General features: G+C 49.2%; 1 protein-coding gene across 1 annotated transcript; it reads left to right on the top strand.

The window, feature by feature from the left end:
• The first annotated feature begins 14,326 nt into the window (after positions 1 to 14,326).
• On the top strand, positions 14,327 to 21,874 carry MRGPRE (MAS related GPR family member E). Its single transcript, XM_004050467.4, has 2 exons — positions 14,327 to 14,615; positions 17,828 to 21,874. Exon 2 carries the CDS (start codon positions 17,889 to 17,891, stop codon positions 18,825 to 18,827), a length of 939 nt encoding a protein of 312 aa, XP_004050515.2. The 5' UTR covers positions 14,327 to 14,615; positions 17,828 to 17,888; the 3' UTR covers positions 18,828 to 21,874.
• The last annotated feature ends 467 nt before the right edge of the window (positions 21,875 to 22,341 follow it).

The raw sequence follows: 22,341 nt of genomic DNA, 5'->3' as shown, positions 1-22,341 counted from the left end.
TCATGTGAGAACGTATGGAGTGTGTTTAACATAGCTCAAACTCTATCACTTTTAATATTTACATCAGTTTTTAAAAAGCAAAAAAAAGAGAGAATAAAATAAATGAACCACATTTTCAACTAAAAAAGAATAACAAAGTAATAACAAAGGAAAACACCCAGAAAAAGAAAATAATAAATATTACATCAGAAAGAATTTGGGGTAGCTGAGGTCATGGAGGCAGCATAAACCTGAAATTGTTAACAAATCCTCCAAAAAAATAAAGAATAGAGAACAAATAAAACCTTACTGAGCCCACCCCACCCACTGTAACTAGAAGACGGCAAACATCCAGACTTCGAAGTATATGTGAGTAGAAGGACAAGCACTGAGTCCTGGAGCACTCTCTCCTCTGGACTCCTGGCCTTTGTCAACAGCAAGGCATGACAGGAAAATCTGTGTGGAAGAAAACAGCAAGCTAGCGATGAGCCTAAGCTTTATCTAAAGCCACCACTAGCACTTCCATTGTAAGTATGAAAATGCTGAAAAAATATACATTGTGTAAAACAAAATAAAAACTTAAGACCTCCTCCTCTCAGCCAAAGCTATTCATTCTAAAGTAAACCTGAAACATAAGTTGAGGCCATGATGACAGTGGATGGTCAGACATGCCTCATGCCTTCCTCCCTTTGGAATTCAGGCACAGCTGACCAGCATTCACATTAAAACAGAGACCTTAAGGCCCACAAAACAGATTCTGTAGCCATAAGATACCAACATGAGATAGCAGACCCTGATAGAAATCAAAATATGTTACCCCTTATCTTAACCCAGGCATCCCTGTCTATTGATTCCAGGTCTTTAGATAATAACTCTTTTAACCAATTGCCAATCACAAAATCTTTGAATCCACCTATGACCTGGAAGCCTCTTCTTCAAGTTGTCCTGCCTTTCCGGATTGAACCAATGTACATCTTACATGTACTGATTGATGTCTTCTGTCTCCCTAAAATGTATAAAATCAAGCTGTAGCCCAGCCACCCTAATCACATGTTCTTGGGATCTCCTAAGGCTGTGTCATGGGCCATTGGTCACTTACATTTGACTCAGAATAAATCTGTTAAAATATTTTACAGAGTTTGACTCTTCTCATTGACAGTAATTGGCACCCTACCCGTGGGGTCTCAGAGACGACTCAGAATCCCAGAGGACTTGTCCGAACCCAGAGCTAAGGTACCAGCAGGGGCCCATTGAAATCTCCCCCAATCTCGAACTTCTCCTCCAGTGGAACTGGTTAGTCCTCCTGAGCCCTGGACCTCCCATTTGCTTGATGGTCCTTGGTTTATTCTGAGCTGGTGTTTTGTTATTTTTATTTTTGTTATTTTATTCAAGGAAGTTGTTGTTTAGGATCCTAATTTTGGTTCAGAGGTACATTCTAAAAAGTATTCTCCATTGCCTTCTTCTAAAGACAAGGGGAACAACCCCCTTTCAGGCACCATGTTTTGGTTTTGTTTAGGATCCTAATTCTAGTTCAGAGGTGCATTCTAAAGCTGTGGTCCCCAACTTTTTTGTCACCAGGGACTGGTTTCTTGGAAGACGATTTTTCCATGGACCAGGGAGGGGGGATGGTTTCAAGATGATTCAAGTGCATTACATTTATTGTGTACTTTATTTCTAGTATTATTACATTGTAATATATAATGAAATAATTATACAACTCACCCATAATGTAGACCCAGTGGGAGCTCTGAGCTTGTTTTCCTGCAACTAGAAGGTCCTGTCTGGGAGTGGTGGGAGACAGTGACAGATCATCAGGCATTAGATTCTCATAAGGAACATGCAACCTAGATCCCTCATATGCACAGTTGACAATAGGGTTCGAGCTCCTATGAGAATTTAATGTCATTGTTGATCTGACAGGAGGCAGTGCTCGGGCAGTAATGTGAGCAATGGGGAGTGGTTGTAAATACGGATGAAGCTCCACTCACTTGCCCACCACTCACCTTCTGTGGTATGGCCTGGTTCCTAACAGGCCATGGTCTGTGGCCCAGGGTTTGGGGACCCCTGTTTTAAAGGGTCTTCTCATCTAAGAATGAGGAAAGACAAGGAAAACAACCCCCTTTTGGGCATTCCATTTGGTTTTATGGTGCTTGCTTTTACTTGCAAGTGTTTGTGTAAATGGAAAATTTTGAGAGCATGCCAGGTTTTCTAGTACTCCCACTGGTTACATATTATGGTCTGTTTTGCACATTTTAAACTGATGCACAAGTACCTCAAGGAAAAATTCAGGCCCCAAAGGTTGAGCTGCAACTAAGAGTTCCTAAGGTCTCTATTTCTCTATTTTATTTTCTGCCTGCTTTAAATCTGCTGTTACTTTTCTACTAAGATAAAAACCACTGTTTGGATCCAATCATGTTTGTTTTTTGTTTTTGTTTTTATTTGGTAAACTGATAAGTTTGTATTGATATCTCATGGTTAGAGTTCTGAAGTAAAAGTTAGAGGATCTTTGTATGAGTGTGTATGTGTGTGTTTATATGTATGTACATGTATTTTGTTATGTGTTGGTGCCATAAGGTAACAAATTGGCTTAAAGTTAAGGAGTACTCATAAATTAAGTAAATAAACCCAAATGCTTTTCAAGTTCACATGACTTAAGTAAAATATTTAATAAATAAGCCGACTTTGACATTACTGGTAAAATAAAATTAGAAATGTCTTCAGAATTACTGATATACATTATCATTTAGATTTATTGGTCTAGTAGTCCTATATTTATTTCTGCTAGGTATTATAAGTTGTCAAGATTGGGCATGAAGGTTATAAAACTATAAACCCAGCCTCAAACATAATTATCTTTGTGTAATTATCTTTGTAGGTGGGTGGATGGCTTAAATCCAGGAGTTTTAGACCAGCCTGGCCAACATGGTAGAACCCCCTCTCTACTAAAAAATAATAATAATAATAATAATACAAAAAAAATTAGCCAGGCATGGTGGTGGGCACCCGTAACCCCAGCTACTTGGGAGGCTGAGGCATGAAAATCACTTTAATCTGGGAGGTGGAGGTTGCAGTGAGCCGAGATTGTGCCACTGCGCTACAGCCTGGGTGACAGAGTGAGATTCTGTCTCAAAAGAAAAAAGTTATAAATATAAAGAAGTATTTTTTGTTAAGAAAGATTTAAAGAAGAATAATTTTGCATGAGAAAAAATCTTGTATGGTAAATTTTTGTCCTGAAATAAAATGAGTGATTGTTTAAGAAAGAGCTATGTGTAGTACAAACCAGAAAGTTCAAGCATGTCATGAAGGGTTTGTATAAGTCTTAATAAGGCTCATAAAAAAATGAATTTATTTTTTTAAATGTTCTGTTATTGAGCTGGCCATAATTAAAAGGAAACTATTATAGTCTTTCTAGAAATTGGACTTTGATATTAAAAATACACTAATAATAAAACTAAAGAATTGGTTAGAACAAGGTTTTCTTAAAATATTGATTTACTCCTAATGAGACTGCAAGTTTTTCATTTTTACATTCTATAAACTGTCTTTTTGAAATTCTTCAGATTGATGTCTCAGAAGTTCAACTTCCACTGTATCCCGCTGCTTCAGCTCTTTCTCCCTTTGAGAACGCCTGTGTTGGTAACTCCTCTTCAACTTTTGTTGGCTCTTGTAACTTTTTTTTAGTAGTAGTCTAAAGTAATTTAGATAAATTTAGAGAGAAATTTTGAAAATAGGTAAATAAAAAATCTTAAGGGGTGATTACAAAGGATCTGCCTCTGTTTATGTGCCTGGTGTGCCTATATGTGTATATGTGACATGTGAAAGTGATATTTCACTACCAACTAATATGAAAGAGCTCTAATTAGTTGGACTAAAGAAAAGTAAGTATTTATCAGATTAACAGAAACTAGCTAAGATGCCTTTTAGTTCACATGACTTTAGTAGTTTTTGGTAAGATTAATTTGATAAATTTAATCTCAAAATTCTCTCCAGTAGTCATATTATGTTAAATTAAGTAATCTTAGGTTTTTCACTGGGAATTTGGGTTATCAAGAGGTATAACAGCAGAAGACTAAGACGTGTTTTTGGTGAGGTTTATAAAAACAGGAGGATAGGGTTTTTCCTAAAGAAAATGTAATTTTTCCTAGTTTAGAGGCTATTTAAGGGTTGCCTTAAATAAAGTTATGCATGGCAGGTGAGCCCCAGAACTAGGGCTTATCCCAGGAGCATTCTTGGCTTCACCCTAGAAAGAATTCAAGGATGAGCTGGTGGTGTTAGGCAGCAACTTTGATTGAAGCAGCAGTGCACAGCAGCAGAAAAGGTGCTGCTCCTTGCAGAGCAGGGACACCCCACAGGCTGTGTGCCCAGAGCAGAGCTCAGAGTTCTGCACTCACATTTATACCCACTTTTAATTACATGTGAGTTAAGCAGTAGTTATGTAGAAATTTCTAGGAAAAGGGTGGTAACTTCTGGGTCATCAGGTCATTGCCATGAAAAGGGGTGGTAACATCAGGTGTTGCCATCGCAATGGTAAACTGACATGGCACAGCAGCAGGCATGTCTTATGGAAACCAGCTTTTGCCTTGTCCCTGATTTAGCTAGTCCTCAATTTGGTCTGGTGGCCAAGCCCCACCTCCAGAGTCAAGTCCCACATTCTGCCTAAAAAGGAGAAATTATATAGACAAAACTAAATGGATAAAAAGAAAAGGAAAGGGTGGGGAATGAGAAACCTTTGACTCCTGGGTGGCCACATGGTTACCCATCTTAAAGAGCTACAGCTGGACTGCATTCAGTTACTAAAGGTGAAAGCCACCAGTGGAATTTAGAGATAGATCATACTCCAGGAAGTTGGTTCACTGGATGCATAAGGAAATGCAAACTAATAAGGCAAAAGCAAAATATTCAATCCCATGGCTATTGTCATCTGTGATAGGTAAAATGACAGTGAATGAGTATTGGGTTTGGCCTTAAGGCTGGACCAAGCTCAGATGTGGGTTTGTCTCAGCTCAGGCCACCAGCCTCAAAGCTACCCGCAAAAGGAAAAATTACGGGCAGCAAAAGTACTTCCGGAACCTGTGGTTACCTAGAAGAGAGTCAACATTGGAGAAGGGCAAAACCAAGTAACAAAACTAGATGGTATAATGTAAAGGAATTGTTCCATTTTGTAGATTGGTATCGTCAGCTTCCTAAGAAACCTTTACTAAAATGGACTGTAAGAGTAACTGCTTTTAGGATAGTACCCTTAATTTCAAATGCTACAGAATGAAAGAGCATGTTTGAGTTGATGTGGACCCCCAGCTCACTGTTAAATAATTGCTGATGAGTATATGTGATCCAAATGCACAGGAGGTTGTTCCTGAGAGAACGACCAGCCTAGTGGACCTGAAAAACACCACTGTAAGGGCTGTTTACCGTGAGAGGACTGCCCGACTTTCCCTATAAAATACCAAGTGGATCACCCCAGAGGAAGCAGTTGATATGCTTCGTAAACAAGTCATATGGGACTGACTTTGTGATGACCAGATATTCACCCACTGAATGTGCCTATTACTCGGGTCACAGTAGATGCTGTGGTTAAGGGGACCCCTTCTCCATGGGCACCCCAGGTGACATTTCTTCTGCAGAATCGAACAATGGCTTGAGAAGCCTTTTTAAATTTGCTCTCCTTCATGGGTCTCACAGATGCTAATAAAACATTAAGATAATTAACAAAAAAAAATGGGAAATGCAAAACGGAGTCAGGGGACTGATCCCAGAAGAGTGGAAATCTTCCAATGGTTATTAAAAAATCAAATAAACAAAATGAAAATTCATGGAGTTAAAACAAAGATCTTTACAACACTATCAAAGCTTGGGTGGACCAAAGGGAGCTCCTGCCACTCTCTCAACATTAAAGGGCCCCATACCAATTGTTTGGCATTTGCCCCAGATTAGAGAAATTTAAGAAAAATCAAAAGGCAAAGGTGATAATGAGAAGCTGACATTGCCTGGGGCAATGCTAAGGAAAAATGAGATTAAGATTCACAAAAGGGCCTGAGTCCCTTGGCTCAATCCCCTGCTGGAAACCCAAATCTTTTTTCACCAGAAAAGGTAAAATCGTCTGTGGGTAGAGAAGAGAAAATTCCTGGGACCAGAACATAAGAATGTGAGGGATGATAGAATTATGAATTTTGAGATGTTTAAACAGGTTTATGTAAAGTAGTTGTGACTCCTTTACCTAAATGCCTTATGAAAATGGGTATTGTATCTGTAAACAAAAAATAAAATTCTAGGCCAGCCACAGTGGCTCATGTCTGTAATCCCAGCACTTTGGGAGGCCAAGATGGGCATATTACTTGAGCTCAGGAGTTCGAGACCAGCCTGGGCAGTATGGTGAAACTCCATCTCTACAAAAAATACAAAAATTACCCAGTTGTGATGGCACATGCCTGTAGTCCCAACTACTAAAGAGGCTGAGGTGGGAGGATCACTTGGGCCTGGGAGGTTGAGGCTGCAGTGAGCTGAGATCATGCCACTGCACTCCAGCCTGGGTGGCAGAGTGAGATCTTATCTCGGAAAAAAAAAGGAGAAAAAACCAGAGACCTTAACATTGAAAAATAAGACCCCTTAAGGCTGATACGAAACACTTACAATCTATTCTCTCTGAAGCCTGCTACCTGGAGGCTTCATCTGCATAATAAGAAGCTTGGTCTTGGCCTGGCGAGATGGCTCACACCTGTAATCCCAGCACTTTGGGAGGCTGAGGCAGGCAGATCACCTGAGGTCAGGAGCTCGAGACCAGCCTGACCAACATGGCGAAATCCCATCTCTACTAAAAATACAAAAAATCAGCTGGGTGTGGGGGCTTGCACCTGTAATCCCAGCTACTGGGGAGGCTGAGGCAGGAGAATCACTTGAACCTGGGAGGTGGAAGTTGCAGTGAGCCGAGATCACACCATTGTACTTTAGCGTGGGTGACAGAGTGAGACTCTGTCTCAAAAAAAAAAAAAAAAAAAAGAACACTGGTCTCCACAACGCTTATCTTATCCCAGACAGTCCCTTCTATTGAATCCAGATCTTTAGATAAACTCTTTCAACCAACAGACAATATGACAATCTTTGCATCTACCTATCACCTGTAAGTCCCCACTTTGAGTTGTGCCGCCTTTCCAGACCAAACAAATGTATATCTTACATGTATTGATTGATGTCTTTGTCTCCCTAAAATGTATAAAACCAAGCTGTAACCCAACCACCTTGGCCAAATGTCATCAAGACCTCCTGAGGCTGTCATGGGTATGTCCTTAACCTTGGCAAAATAAACTTCTAAATTGATTGAGATTTGTTCCAGATACTTTTTGATTTATATATCTGACTGGGGAATGTTTCTCCCACCTAGTACTATAAAACTGAAGGTATGTAAATCTGCCCTTGGAGAAATGTTAATTGGACATGCTAAATGGGAACTGGTAAGATTGCCTGAGCCCACAGAATATAGAGTAGAAGCTGGAGTGTGAGCCGGAACAAAATCTCCACTTCATCGTCTTCCGTGGAGTGTTCATTGGGGCTTGTGGCAAAAGGCTGTGAGCACTTCCCAATAAACTGCTGGGACTTTGGACTCGAGAATTTCCACCTGAGGGGCATTTTCTGGCTTGCTATGGGATGTTAAGTGAAGCTAACCCCATGCTAATGGAATCAATGGTGCCCAAAAGAGTTCTATGGTAAAACAAAAATGGTTTATATAGGATATGGCTGCCTGGGGAATGCAAGGAGGAGACACTCAGGAGCAGGGAGCCTGTTTTTCCCCTAGGAATGACTCAATGTGAGGAGCTGCTGGGTTCTACAGTGCCTGACAGCTCTCATCTGACTGACAAGAGCTGCTTAGCGTATGACAACTCCAAGGCGAACACACGACATCTTGTTTGGAAGCTGCTGCTCTGGTTCAGGAAGACTCAAGGAAAGCTTTTTCTTTTCTTCTTTTTTTAATTTTTAATTTTTTTTTTTTTTTTTTGAGACGGAGTCTCGCTCTGTCACCCAGGCTGGAGTGCAGTGGCACAATCTCAGCTCACGGCAACCTCCGCCTCCCAGGTTCAAGCAATTCTTTTGCCTCAGCCTCCCGAGTAGCTGGGATGACAGGCACACACCTGCATGCCCGGCTAATTTTTGTATTTTCAGTAGAGACGGAGTTTCACCATATTGGCCAGGCTGGTCTCAAACTCCTAACCTCATGATCCACCCACCTCAGTCTCCCAAAGTGCTGGGATTACAGGCGTGAGCCACCGCGCTCGGCCGGAAAGCTTCTTCTTTTGAGTTATTTATAGTTTAGAGCAATCGGGTAAAGTAAGTTTTTATGAGTAAATGTACCTTTCTCTCTATCTGAATTCTTCAAAATTCAGAGACTGTTAGTGAATATTCTGATTTTATGGCATTTAGTTGTTTGCATAGGTTTAGTAAGAATGTTTTCTTTTGAAATAGGACACAGTTGGAGACCCTGGTTATTTTACCAAGGCTTTAACTAGAATAATATATTTTTAGGTAAAGTTCCAGCAAAGTCAACTTGAAAGGGGCCGGTATGGCCAATTGGTTCTTGCACTTTATAATCAGGGAAGTATAATAAGCCTAAAACTTTTTTGCACACAAATTGGTCTTACTACAATTTCTCTTTAGTAGAAAAGGAAGGCTAGAAAGAGGGAAATTTTTTCAAAGGAAAACTATAATACACCCATTACTAGATTCCAGCCCTGACTTTTGTTTGTTAGTGTGGATTAAATCATGAATTATTTCTTGGCTATAATAATCCTCTAAAGATGAGCCAGGTTATCATTTTCTTCATGATGCTTTTAGTCAGTGCCCTAATGGAATAGATTCCTTTTTCTCTTCTGACACACATATTCTCTTTTGATTGTCAAATTATTAATGTTGTTTATCTCTCTTTCTTTTACTTCCGAGGAAACCAGAATATGGTATTCTGAAAAATAGAGGTGCAACTCTCCCTCATTGGCATCTCACTGGGCCTGAGCTGTTTTTCACTGCAAATACCTGCTGCTAAAATTATACCAGCACTCTTCCTCTAGGCCCACGACTGTCACAGATGAGGCAGGCATGTGAGATTGTAAGGGCCAATTTGGGGAGACAGAATTCATTCAGATCCTCCAAATCAAGGATAGGCACAGAGATGCCTGAATCAGTGGCAAAAAAAGGGACTTTGCCTCCTGGGTTATTATGTGGCCTGTTTTCATCCATCTCAACCATAAAGAATTTACTGTTTTCCATAGAATTCAAAGAAAATTACTGAGAATATATAAAGACACCTCATGACAAAGCCTCTTGGGTATACTACTCCCAGTTATGAGATTTATACAATTAGATATATCTGCATAAATTTATATATATACATATGTGTGTGTGTGTGTGTGTGCGCGTGTGTGTGTGTGTACATATTTATACATATAAAAACAGTTTGGTGGAATTTTAAGGGTTGATGAGTGCCTATCCACCTCCATTCCCTTCTGGCCTAGAATGTTTAAATTGGCTGTGAGTCTTTTGACTCTAAGCCCCTTGGCCATAGGGGTCCCACTGAGGGTCACAATGGACCCAGGACAGGCAGCCGAAACACCCCAGTAACGCTATGGGACAAAATAAAAGTTTGGTGGCCATTGATGTTGCCTCTGGCAAGTCTTGGCCAGAGGAGGAGAATATAAGCCAAAAATAAAATTCCAAGTTCCCCAACCAACTGAATGGAAGGGCATTCATTCTAAAGTAAACTTGAAACATTAGTTCAGGCCATGATGAGAATGGGTGGTCAGACATGCCTCATACCTTCCTCCCTTTGGAATTCAGGCACAGCTGACCAGCATTCACATTAAAACGAGAACTTAAGGCTGACAAAACAGATCCTTCGTAGCCATAAGATACCGATGTAATGTCAGATAGCAGGCCCTGATAGAAATCAAAGTATTTTACCCCTTATCTTAACCCAGGCATCCCTTGCTATTGATTCCAGGTCTTTTAGATAATAACTCTTTCAACCAGTTGCCAGTCAGAAAATCTTTGAATCCACCTATGATCTGGAAGCACCCTGTTGGAGTTGTCCCGCCTTTCCAGATTGAACCAATGTACATCTTACATGTGTTGATTGATGTCTTATGTCCCTCTAAAATGTGTAAAACCAAGCTGCACCCCAAACACCTGGGCACATGCTGTCAGGATCCCCTGGGGCTGTTACAGGCCATTGGTTATTCATAATTGATTCAGAATGAATCCCTTCAAATATTTTAGAGTTTGACTCTTTTTCTCAACAATTGGTAGACCAGCACAATGGCTAAATAATGAGGGGGAACTCTAGGAAGCTTTTGAAAAGGCTCAAGAGGAAGAGAGAAGTCTTCTTTGGAAACAATACAGTAGAGGAAAAGTGGGGGTTAGTATTTTGCAAGACAAAAAAATCAAGTTTGCAGGACAAAAAAGTCTCTTCTCTCACTGTGCGCCCCCCACCCTGCTCTAAAAAAAGTTATGTTTTCCAAGACCGACCAAAAAAGAAGCTCATAAACTAGCATCTTTTAAAGCACTCTATCTTGCCATCCTTACACACAAAAATGCAGAGACATAGCCTTCATCTATACAAAGGTTCTGGAAGAAAAAGCAGGAAAAAGTCCAAACAATTCAACTGATATAAATTCCCTCCCATTTAAAAAAAGCAAAACCCCAGCTGCACCTTATAAATCCTTTATCATTCTAAGATAAACTCAAATGGCTTACAATTCTTCCTTATATTATATGAAGTGTTTTGAGCCTATGTTCATGACAATATTGGTCTGTAGTTTTTTGTTCTTAAAATGTCTTTGTCCAGTTTGTATATCAGATTATTAGATTAATGCTGGCCTCCTAAAATGAATTGGCATGTTCCTCACTCCTGTTTTCTAAAAGAGTTTTGCAGGGTTGGGATTATTTATTTTTTGTCTATCTTATAGATTTGCCAGTGAAGCAATTTGGAACTAGAGACTTATTTGAGAGAAAGTGTTAAATTACGAGCTCATTGTTTTCATATTGAGAACTATTCATGTTTTCATTGTGTCTTTCAAAGAATTTGACCATTTCATCCAAATTGTCAAGCTTATTGGCATACAGTTTATTTTTATATTCCACCTTTACCATTTAAGTATCTGGGACCGGCAGTGGTATCCCCTCTTTCGTTACCAATATATAGGTGATTTGCAGTTTCTCTTTTTTCTTTTCTTTTTTTTTTTTTCTTTTCTTGAGACAGGGTCTTGCTCTGTCACGCAGGCTGGAGTGCAGTGGCCTGATCTTGGCTCACTGCAGCCTCAACCTCCCAGGCTCAAGCCATTCTCCCACCTCAGCCTCCCTCTCTTGAGTAGCTGGGACCACAGACATGCACCACCATACCTAGACAATTTTGTTTTTTTTTGTTTGTTTGTTTGTTTTGTATTTTTTGCAGAGTCGGGATTGTGCTATGTCACCCAGGCTAGTATCCTAGTATCGAACTCCTGAGCTCAAGCACTTTTTGTTTTCTTAGTCCATCCAAGGTTATTCCATTTTATTAATCATCTTAAATAAAACACCTTTGATGTCATTGCTTTTCTCTACAGCTTGTCCATTTGCTGTTGTCTTGATTGCTAGTCTTATCTGTGTTGTTTTCAACCTTCTCCTGATTTGGCATTTAACCTGCTGAGCCCCTTTGCCTCTTCTGGCCTGTGTTGCAGTCTGGAAGCCACCTCCAGACAGAAAGTTCGGGTGAGCATAGGGCGTGCCCATCAGCTTCCATTTTCTTGGGACCACAGTCCTGCTCGGCCCATTGTCTAAATTCACAAACCGTGTTTTGGTTTTTTAGATTTTTATAATGGGAGGGTGATTCCAGCCCCTATTGCCCCTTTAGAACCAGAAGTAGAAGTCGTCATCCTCTTTCTGGAAGCTCCAATCCTGTCACATGCCACAGTGCTCCTGGTCCCCACGAATGTTATGATGATCAAGTCCAATAGGCAAATGGTCCCCCAAGGCACTGACTTCAACATAACCCATCATAAGTGTTTGTTTGATTGATGATGAGCCACAGCGTGGCATGGATCACCAGTGTCACTGACCAGAAACTCATCACGACGGTCAAGGCCAAGGACATGACCAAACCAAGCCTAAATTACCATGTTTCGCCTAGGACCTTTCAGTACCAGCAGGGACACAGTCAGTAGGCAGAAGCTACCTATAATTTTGAAGGGATGATCTTAAAGAATTGTTCACTAGAGATTGAAAAACCAAACACGTACAAAGGGAACACTAAGGTATTAGAGAAGAAACAACTGCAAAAAGACCTGCCACCCAGGGCACGGGGAACAAAGGAAGGAAGTTAAAACTATTGAAATTTAGGACCAGTGGGGACGACTAGAGTGTAATTCAGGCCCCTGAGGGCGCTCCCAGCCAGTTAGTGGCCAGTGTCTCCAACAGGAAACAATGGGTCTGGTTTTTCAAGTGCTGGGAAAACTGCAAAAGTCCACTGCTGCTACCAGGTGGAGAAAGTTGCTGCAGGCCAGGCATGGTGGCTCACAGCTATAATCCCAGCACCTTCAGAGACCAAGGCAGGAGGATTACTTGAGATCAGGAACTAGAGACAAGCCTAGGCAATGTATCGAGACCCTATCTCTATAAAGTTAAAAATTTTTAAATTAGCCAGACAAGCGTCTGGTAGCCTGACACTTGGTGCATGCCTGAAGTCCCAGCTACTCAGGAAGCTGAGGAAAAAATGCTTCAGCTTGCAAGTTGGAGGCTGCAGTGAGCTGTGATCATGCCACTGCACCTCAGCCTGGCCAACAGAGTGGGATTCTGTCTCAAAAAGAGAGAGAGAGAGAGTTGCTGGGGCAACTCTGACAGGGAGTGAAAGTGAAGCTCGAAAACATAAAGGAAGATGGACTAATTGGAAAGAGTCAGACAATTGGAGGGGTAGGGGAACTGGAAGGAGTGGGACAATAGGAGGGGTGGGACAATTGGAAGAGTGGGACAGTTGGAAGGGTGGGACAACTAGAATGGTAGGACAATTAAAAAGGTAGGACAATTGGAAGGAGTGGGACGATTGGAAGGAGTGGGACAAATGGAAGAGTGGGACAGTTGGAAGGAGTGGGACAGTTGGAAGGGTCGGGCATTTGGAAGGGTGGGACAGCTTTAAGGTGTAAGACAAGTGGAAGGCATGGAACTTATGAAAGGGTGGGATGGACAATTGAAAGCAGTGGCACTATGGGAACTGTGGGACAACTGGAGGGAGTGTGGCACTTAGAAGGGTGAGATATTTGGAACGTGTGGGGCGATTGGGAGCACTTCCCCCACACCCCTGGGCCATCCTTGAGTGACCACCCACTGGTAGGGCCTCCCAGAGCGGTGGCAGAGCCCAGGCATGGTTTACAGAGCCTCGGGCACCTGGCAGCTCGGATCCTGGTTTAGGAAGGGAGGATTTGAAGCTGAGACACAACTCAGCAAGCGGCACTGCTGCCTGTCAGACACCAGCCCCGCATGGACGTCAGACACCAGCCCCGCATGGACATCAGACACCAGCCCCGCATGGACGTCAGACACCAGCGCGACACATTCATCAGACACCAGCATTGCACAGACGCCAGACGACCCGTGTGCGGCCCCTCCATTTTGGGGATGGAGGATGCCCGTGCCCTGGGGGATGCCTGCTGATGTAGTGACAGGTCAAAGGCCACGTGCGGGAAACTTGCTCTCACTTGGTCCGCAAGAGGAGAGGTCAGGCGGACTGCGCAGAGTGGGAGACGCTCCGGAGCAAATCCGTGCTGTTCCTGCACTCTTCTCTACCTTGGAGATTTTTCTAAAGACAAAGACGAGAAAAGAGTTGCTAGGACCTGCACTCGGGGAGGAACAGAGGCCAAAAAATGACCTTGTTTTCCTTCTCTTGGCACATCAGTTGCGATCTCCCTTAAGGCAGGGCACTGGAAGGAAAGGCACGGTCTGAAACGGGACTTGAAATCACTGAGTTCACAAGGTCTCCCGGAGCCTGACGCTGCTGTATGTGTTTGATTCTCCTCGGCCGGGGACCGCGCGGCAGCTTCTTGACACCGGCCATCTACTCTGTGCCTGTGAACGAGGCAGGAGGGACGGCCTCACGCACATCCCCGCTCCTCCCCGCGGTCCCACACTGCCTGGAGAGCTGGGGCCGGCAGCCCGCGCTCTGCGGAGAGAAAAACGCATTTTTGCGGCAAGGACAGGTTCCGCCGGCAGCCCGGCTCTCAGCCGGCCCCTCCGAGGCACAGAGGGAAAGAAGTGGTCCCTAAAGGGCCCTACAGGGCTTGGTGTCTCTGAGCCAGGAGTGCCAGTGAAGTCACAGCTTGGCTGGGCTCCACCCAGAGATCTCGTGGTTTCCTCTGCCTGCCAGGCCTGCCTGGAAGGCTGCAGGGAGCTTCAGGGTTTCTCTTGCTGTCCACACCTGGGCGAGAGCTGAGCGGAAGAGAAGGGGTCCTCAGAGAGACACCTTCCTGACCGGCCCCATTCCAGCTGGATGCCATGTGACTCGGAGGAGCTGGTGGACACTGAACAGGAGCCGCCCAGAGGCTCTGGGGACTGGAGCCGTCGGCCGCGGCCAGGATAGATCCAAGGCCCAGGGTCAGAGCAGGCAGGGCTCGGCCAGTCCTCTGCCCCAAACGGTGAGTAGCGCAGGTGGCTGGATCAGGGTGGGTCTCTGGGGCCGGCCCAGGCGCTCGGCATTTTCTGGGCTCTTTTGCTGGCCAGATGGTGGCAGGGGTGGGGCGTGGGCAACAGCAGATGCTATCAACAGGGAGCTCTCCAGGCTGCAGCCTCCGCCCTATGACGGGCCGCGCCACCTGGTCCGCAGCCAGCCCTGGGCTGAGTCCGGAAGAGGACGATCGCTTTGGTGATGGCTCCCCAACCCCCCACCCCCGGTGGCTCTGTCTCCTGTCTGCATTGCTTCCTCCATGATCTAGAGTGTTCCATGCAGGTGCAGACTCTCAAGGGGAGTCATGGGGGCAGCCGGGGATAGGCCCTCTCCTCCCTGCCACACCTGGGTGCTCAGCCTCACGGCTTCTCAGTATTGACTGTCCGGGTGGGACACAGAGCCGCTCCTGGACCATCCAGGGATGGGGAATGCTGTGCCTCCCTCCTGTTCTCTTCCATCGTCCTCCCCCACCTCCTCCCCTCCTTCTCCTCCCTCTCCTCTTCCTCCTGCTCACCAAGGATGCGACAAACTCCTCTACTCCCCACAGTCCTGTAAGCCAACTGTGGCGACCCTTCCTACAGAGCTCTGCCTCCCTCCCGAGCCCCCAGTGGGGCACATGGTCCCACAGGGAGACCTCCTCCAGGGTCACAGCAGAGAGGGGGCAGCAGCAGGGTCTGGCTGAGCTCCGTGGCTCTAACCCCATGTCCCCCTGTTCTCCTCCCTGTTTCCTTCTCTGTCCACCCCCGCCCCCCCCGTCTCTTCATGCCTCTCCCCTTCCTGCACTCTCCCCTCTCCCTCTATGTCCATCGCTTCCCTGCCATGCTCTCTCCCTGGGGCCCACCCGTGAGGCCCGTGTCCTCCTCAGCCATGCAGGAGGTGAGATAGGAGAGGGACCATGGCCCTTGGTGGGCCACAGGCTGGAGAAACACCACCTGTTGCTTTGGGGCTGGAGCTTGCTGGTGGATCCTGGAGATAGCTCTGTCCATGGGTAAACGGGACTTGTGCCTGGGAGGGGGTCCACCATCAACAGACTTAAGACCTGCCAAAACTCATCTCTGCCTCCCTCTGGGCCTGAGGGTTGGTGACCCCCCCAAGCTATCCTGAGTGGGAGAGCATCTGTCCCCCTCCCCACATCTCCCCACCTGCCATGGCAGTGATGCCCCGTCTGCCCCACTCAGGGTGTCCTCCTGATGATGCTGACCCAGGTGGGGCTCCCTCCACCACCACCTCACCTCCCACCCATGGACTGCCTTCCTGGGGCCTTGGGTGCTAGGATGGAACACAGGGACAGGAGGAAGAGCCCTATATCTCCAACCAGGCTTGACTCCACCCGCAGGAGATTCAGACTGGACCATGGGCAGGACTCAGCTTCCTGAGGTGCTGGGACTGGGGCCTCCTCTCCACTGAGCCCCCCACCCCCATGCCCACCCCTGAGGCGGGGACAACCTCAGGCTATCATTTCACCCCAGTCAAACAAAAGACCACAGAGTTGAGGGCATAAGCAGAGGGAGATGACCAGCACCTCACGGGGCGGCTGGCACCTCTGTGCTCAGCGATAGCCCCGCCCCGGGCCACCTCTCCCCAGCATCCCAGCACCACAGCGTCCCCCTGCATGGCCTCGGGTGCTCCTATCACTGGAGGGAGACAGCAGGGGTTCTGAGCACAACCTTGAGGTGGGAAGAAGCCACTAAGACCAGCTATGGGGGTTTCTGCTTGTACCCCCACCCTCCTCACCCCAACTCCCAGCCCTCCCAGGACACAGGAGGACCAGCCACCACCAAGGTGGGAGGGGCACCTGGTGTCGGCCCCTGACCCCAGCCAGTCTCTGGGGCGAGGCAAGGCCCCATCCCATCTCCCCAACCCCAAAAGGAGAAGCTGGGGTCACCAAGCACTCAGAGACACATGACGGGCCAGATAACCACAGGGGCAGCATGGGGCCGGGTATCTGCAGGTGTGTCTCCGGCTCTGAGCACCCGGCAGTCTCCTAGAGTCTATTACTTGCTGTATTTCTGGCAAAGCTGTGATGAAGGCTCCGATTCCAGCCTAGGTCCCCTGGGATTTGTGCTGCCTCCCAGGACTCAGCATCCCTCCCGCAGGACCTGTCCCCGTGAGCCGACTGCCTTGGGAGGGGATGGGGGGAGGCTGGAGATGCCATGGAAGCTCAGGGCCCCTCCCAGCCCCATCATCAGACAGCTCCCTCTTCTCCCCATGGGGAAAGGGCGGGCAACGTTGAGCAGGATGCAGCCTCCTCATGTGCCCCCTACCCCGCAGAGGGCTGGAGTCCTGCTGTAGGACAGCAGGGACATGGCCAGGGGAGAGGGAGTTTTCCTGGGGCCCTGATGTGGCTGTGTGGTGTGACCAAGCTGGAGGGTTGGGGACCGGGAGCCCACTGGCAAACAACCCCTCGTGGATGTCAAGGAAAGGCCTGAAAGAGTTGAGGGCTGCTTTAAGATGATGACGAAAAGCCCCACAGCCACTGTAAGCTGTCCCTCTGTGGTCACACCACTCATTAGACATGGGCGGTGCCTCCTGCTCTGCCTGTGACTTTAAAATAAGTCATATTTTATTCTTTGGGAGTCCAAGGCAGGCGGATCACGAGGTCAGGAGTTTGAGACCAGCCTGGCCAATATGGTGAAACCCTGTCTCTACTAAAAATGCAATAAATTAGCTGGGCATGGTGATGCACGCCTGTAATCCTAGCTCTTCAGGAGGCTGAGACAGGAGAATCACTTGAACCCGGGAGGCAGAGGTTGCAGTGAGCCGAGATGGTGCCATTGCACTCTAGCCTGGGGCAACAGAGCCAGACTCCATCTCCAAAAAAAAAGCCTTTCTGAGGATCAAGGCACCACTAGCAACAGGGAGCCCCATGGGTCTCAGACCCTCTCCCCACATCTCCTGGTCCCTGCCCCCACCTGGCCTACAGGGACCAGCCCCAAGGAAGGCTCTTGAGGCCAGGTAACCACGGGGAGGGGAGGAATGGGGACACCTTCCTCCTGAGTGTCTTAGGGAAGAGAAGCTTAGGTCAGGTGGCTGAGGGTGGAAATGAGAGAGGGGTCTCCTCCTGGAGGGTCTCACCATTCCCTTGGTCACCCACCCAACTCTTAGCTATCTCATCTCCCCTGATGTGGGGAGGAGAAGGGGGCATGGATTCCTGAGCCCCAGACTCAACTGTTGTGGTTGCAGGGGCATCAGGAGAGAGAGCGAGCAGAACACACTCCTGCAGCATCCCCTGGCCCCCCACCCCATGATGGAGCCCAGAGAAGCTGGACAGCATGTGGGGGCTGCCAACGGCGCCCAGGAGGATGTGGCCTTCAACCTCATCATCCTATCCCTCACCGAGGGGCTTGGCCTCGGTGGGCTGCTGGGGAATGGGGCGGTCCTCTGGCTGCTCAGCTCCAATGTCTACAGAAACCCCTTCGCCATCTACCTCCTGGACGTGGCCTGCGCGGATCTCATCTTCCTTGGCTGCCACATGGTGGCCATCATCCCCGACTTGCTGCAAGGCCGGCTGGACTTCCCGGGCTTCGTGCAGACCAGCCTGGCAACGCTGCGCTTCTTCTGCTACATCGTGGGCCTGAGTCTCCTGGCGGCCGTCAGCATGGAACAGTGCCTGGCCGCCCTCTTCCCGGCCTGGTACTCGTGCCGCCGCCCACGCCACCTGACCACCTGTGTGTGCGCCCTCACCTGGGCCCTCTGCCTGCTGCTGCATCTGCTGCTCAGCGGCGCCTGCACCCAGTTCTTCGGGGAGCCCAGCCGCCACCTGTGCCGGACGCTGTGGCTGGTGGCAGCGGTGCTGCTGGCTCTGCTGTGTTGCACCGTGTGTGGGGCCAGCCTTATGCTGCTGCTGAGGGTGGAGCGAGGCCCCCAGCGGCCCCCACCCCGGGGCTTCCCCGGGCTCATCCTCCTCACCGTCCTCCTCTTCCTCTTCTGCGGCCTGCCCTTCGGCATCTACTGGCTGTCCCGGAACCTGCTCTGGTACATCCCCCACTACTTCTACCACTTCAGCTTCCTCATGGCCGCCGTGCACTGCGCGGCCAAGCCCGTCATCTACTTCTGCCTGGGCAGTGCCCAGGGCCGCAGGCTGCCCCTCCGGCTGGTCCTCCAGCGAGCGCTGGGAGACGAGGCTGAGCTGGGGGCCGTCAGGGAGACCTCCCGCCGGGGCCTGGTGGACATAGCAGCCTGAGCCCTGGGGGCCCCGACCCCAGCTGCAGCTCCCGTGAGGCAAGAGGGTGACTTGGGGAAGGTGGTGGGGTCAGAGGCTGGGGCCAGCCGGACCTGGAGGAGGCCTTGGTGGGTGACCCGGTCATGTGCTGCCAAAGCTGTGACCCTCGGTCCGGAGCATGAGGCTCCCCTGGGAGGCAGCTGGAAAGGCAAGGTCTCTACATGCCCAGGCAGGCGGGCCGGGTCTCTGGGGAGAAGGCCGAGGAACGTGCATTTCTGGGAAACCTCCCCAACGGTTCACGCACTGGCACTCGAGAGCTGCTGCTGCTACCCATTCCCTGCTCAGCTGCAGTGAGGAGACCCCGGAAAGGAAGGAAGCAAGGCCAGATGCCAGGTGAGGGGCTGGTCCAGGCCCTTCCGCAGGCCACCTCCCTCCCACTCCAGCTTCCTCAATGCTGCAGGTGCACCCACAGAGAACACAACCATCCCCTCAGCTCGCCTTGTGCCCGCTGTGGAAGCTAAATTGACCCTAAAATGGAAGACTGCCCAAAACTTGACCCCCTCCCCCGACGAACTGTATCCAAAGCAGCCAGCAGCCTTTTTGTCCTGGGTCCATTATGTTGTCATGGGTTTTAAGCGGGCAAATGCGGTGATACCGCAAAGCCACTCATTCTATCAGCATAAGGGTGTGCATTGATCAAAAGCTGTACCCCCAACCCCAGCACAGATGCTGTGAGGAAAAGCAGGGGCTGAGGCTTCCAGAAGGCTGTGGGGCTGTCCTTGATCATCAGCCAGTTGCTCAAGGCCATGCAACTCAGACCTGGACGATGCAACCCTCACTCGGAGCTTCAGAAAAGCCGGCCCCATGGGTGTCCCTGGATATTAGGAGGGTGCACCCTGGGTGGGTGGAGAGGCTTCTCACAGCCCCACCCAGCAGCCTGCAGCCCTGTCTCCCCACAGGACCCAGGTCTTCAGCAACCAGAAAGCTTCACACCGGCCCCATCCAAGGCAGTTCACCTGCCTCTGTCCTGAGCAGGTCCCGCTCCAGAGGATCCCTCTGAGGAAGGAACCCAGGCTTCACCCCTCAACAGGTTTCCGAGCTTCCGCTGAGTGCCAGGCCTGGCTGCCATCCAGGAGCATGTGCCAGGGGTGCTAGAACGGGGGCTTTGGAGCCCACAGCCTGGGCTGAGCCCCAATAGCCACCCCACTGTGCTGCCAAGGCCATCTCTGAACATCCCTACGCCTCTGTTTGCTGGTCTGTAAAATATGAGAACCCAGTGCTTTGAGGCCTGTCCAGCCTCTTGTGAGCCCAAGAGAAATGTCTGTCAATTCTACTGCCACCAACGCCACACATCCAAGTCCACAGTGCAATTCCTAGCCACAGACCAAGGCATCTGAGAGTGTTTTCTTTGATTTCTGACTCCGGCCTCCATGCCTGGTGATGGAAGGACATTCCCTCTGGACCATGACTGAACCTGTCCCTCTTGAGTCTGGGTGTGAGTCGCAGACCCCTGGTCAGCACCCTGGAATCCGGCTGCACCGGGCCCCTCCCAGCCCACACAGTGCGTTCACCTCAGGCTCCCACAAGTGCCCAGCAGGCCTGGGTCCAGGTATCCCTTGAGACTGGGAGCCCCAGGGGCTGGACCCACCTCTCCTAGAGCACCTCCAGCCCCCACTTGGGGACTTACCTCCTCCCAAATTATCTCCGGCCCAGGATCTGCACAGGGCCCTCTCTCCCCACCTCCAGGACGTGATTAGCAACTTCAGTTCCTCAGCTGGAGAAACAAGAACAGAAAGGGAAGTGGCCTGTCCACAAATTCCACTTTCAGCCCCAGGACATAAACTTCCCCCAGAACAAGGAAGAACCAGGAGGAAAAGCACAGATTCATCTCACAGACATGACCTCACCGTGGACGTGATCCCGGGGAATTCTTGTAATAATGTAGGAAGGTGCTCCCACTCTGCAGATGAGCCACCAAGGCTCCGAGGGGCTATGTGGCCGTTCAGGACCGCAGGAAAGCTGCAAAGCCAGAAGGTGACTCCCAGCACCACCCTCCCACCCCACACGCTCTGCCTCACTGGACCAGGGCTGGCTCAGGTGTCCTCAGCCCCACACTGGCTCCCCCAACCCTGGCCCCATCCCCACGCAGACCCCTTTGCTGCATAAGGGTTCAGAGAGATCGCGGACCCTTAGAATGCTCACTTCTTCCCAGAGAGCCTGCCCTCAGCATCCAGGGGATTGGAGTGGCTCTAGATTCCTCCTTATTAGCCCCTTCCCGAGGAGTCCGGGAAATGTGGCCTCATCTGAGGTCTCCATGGAAACTGGGCCCAGCCCGTCCCCACTCTAGTAGCTGCTGTGTCAGCAGGTATATGGCCTGATGGCCCAGGATGCTGGTGGGGTATCCCCTTGGCCCCAGATCTGCCAGCTTGGCCTCCAGTTCTGTGGTCCTTGAGCCCTCAGGACATTAGGACCATGTGGGCTGGCCTCCAAACTGGAGGCTGAGCTTCTGTCCAGGCTCCCACCTGCCCCTGCCCAGCCTGCGCCTCCTCTGACCTCCCCCGCTGCACCTCCTCTTCTGCCTCCAGAGCTACAAGGCCTCACCAGGGACCCCTGGCTGCCCTCCACCCCTAGACCCCACCCTGCAGCACCCTGGGGCCTCACTGCTCAAAGGCCACCTCCACCTGGGTCGCAGGCAAAGCTCCTCGTCCAGTGCCCAGCCCACCCCATCCACCCGCAACCCCGGGCCCCTGCGGGGCTGCCGCGGTCAGCACAGAGTTCCCAAGAACAGGCGGCTACTGCTGGGGGCAGCCAACATTCCAGGGAGCCTGTGTAACCCGCTCCGTCCTCAGGGCCCAGGGAGGCTGTGGGTGAGGACTGTGTGTGTGAGGACAGGAGCGGAGACGGACCTGCGGCCAGCTTCCCCATCCCCTCCCCAGCGCCCGGGTGCGAGTCTGTAAATCAGCCTGTGCTGCATGGCGTCTTCACGGGGGGAGGCAGGCTCACTCCTCAGCTAGTTCATTAGCTCACACGCTGGAAAAATAAAACCAAACATCACACGTAAAACATGACCACGGCTTTAGTTTTGTTGTTCTCATGAAAGTGCGCAATTCTTCCACAGCCCTGATGCTTTTCCTCTGAAGCACACCCCACCCCCGCGTCCGTCCTGACGGTGCCCACATGATGCCCAGCTGGAGAGAGGCTGCTCCTGGCAGCTCCCAAGGCCATGCGGTTTCCTGTCCATTCCGCCTCCCGCTTCCCCACCACTCCCATGTGTGGCCACTGAAGCGTGTCAGACCTGGTTATTCTAATGAAGGGGTGATTTTCTTTTAGCTATTGGATCTCACTAGCAGCAAAGCCAGCGCGTTCCGAGTCATTACTCTGCCTTGGGTGCTGGGTCACACATGTAACATGCATAATGTCACATGAACTTCCCAAGTAACCCGCGGAAAACTGAGGCTTCGAGAGACTGAGAGGGCCGGGCAGGAGCCACCGCCGGACACAGCAGAGCCCAGTGCTGGCCGCCACCGAGGGGCTC

The sequence above is a fragment of the Gorilla gorilla genome, chromosome 9, assembly GCF_029281585.2.
Source record: "Gorilla gorilla gorilla isolate KB3781 chromosome 9, NHGRI_mGorGor1-v2.1_pri, whole genome shotgun sequence".
Taxonomy (NCBI): domain Eukaryota; kingdom Metazoa; phylum Chordata; class Mammalia; order Primates; family Hominidae; genus Gorilla; species Gorilla gorilla.
Note: the sequence above shows the minus strand (reverse complement) of the source record. Positions and strands in the feature narration are given on the sequence as shown.

Coding starts and splice junctions, on each gene's coding strand:
- MRGPRE (XM_004050467.4), top strand. CDS start 17,889: ATGATGGAGCCCAGAGAAGCTGGACAGCATGTGGGGGCTGCCAACGGC.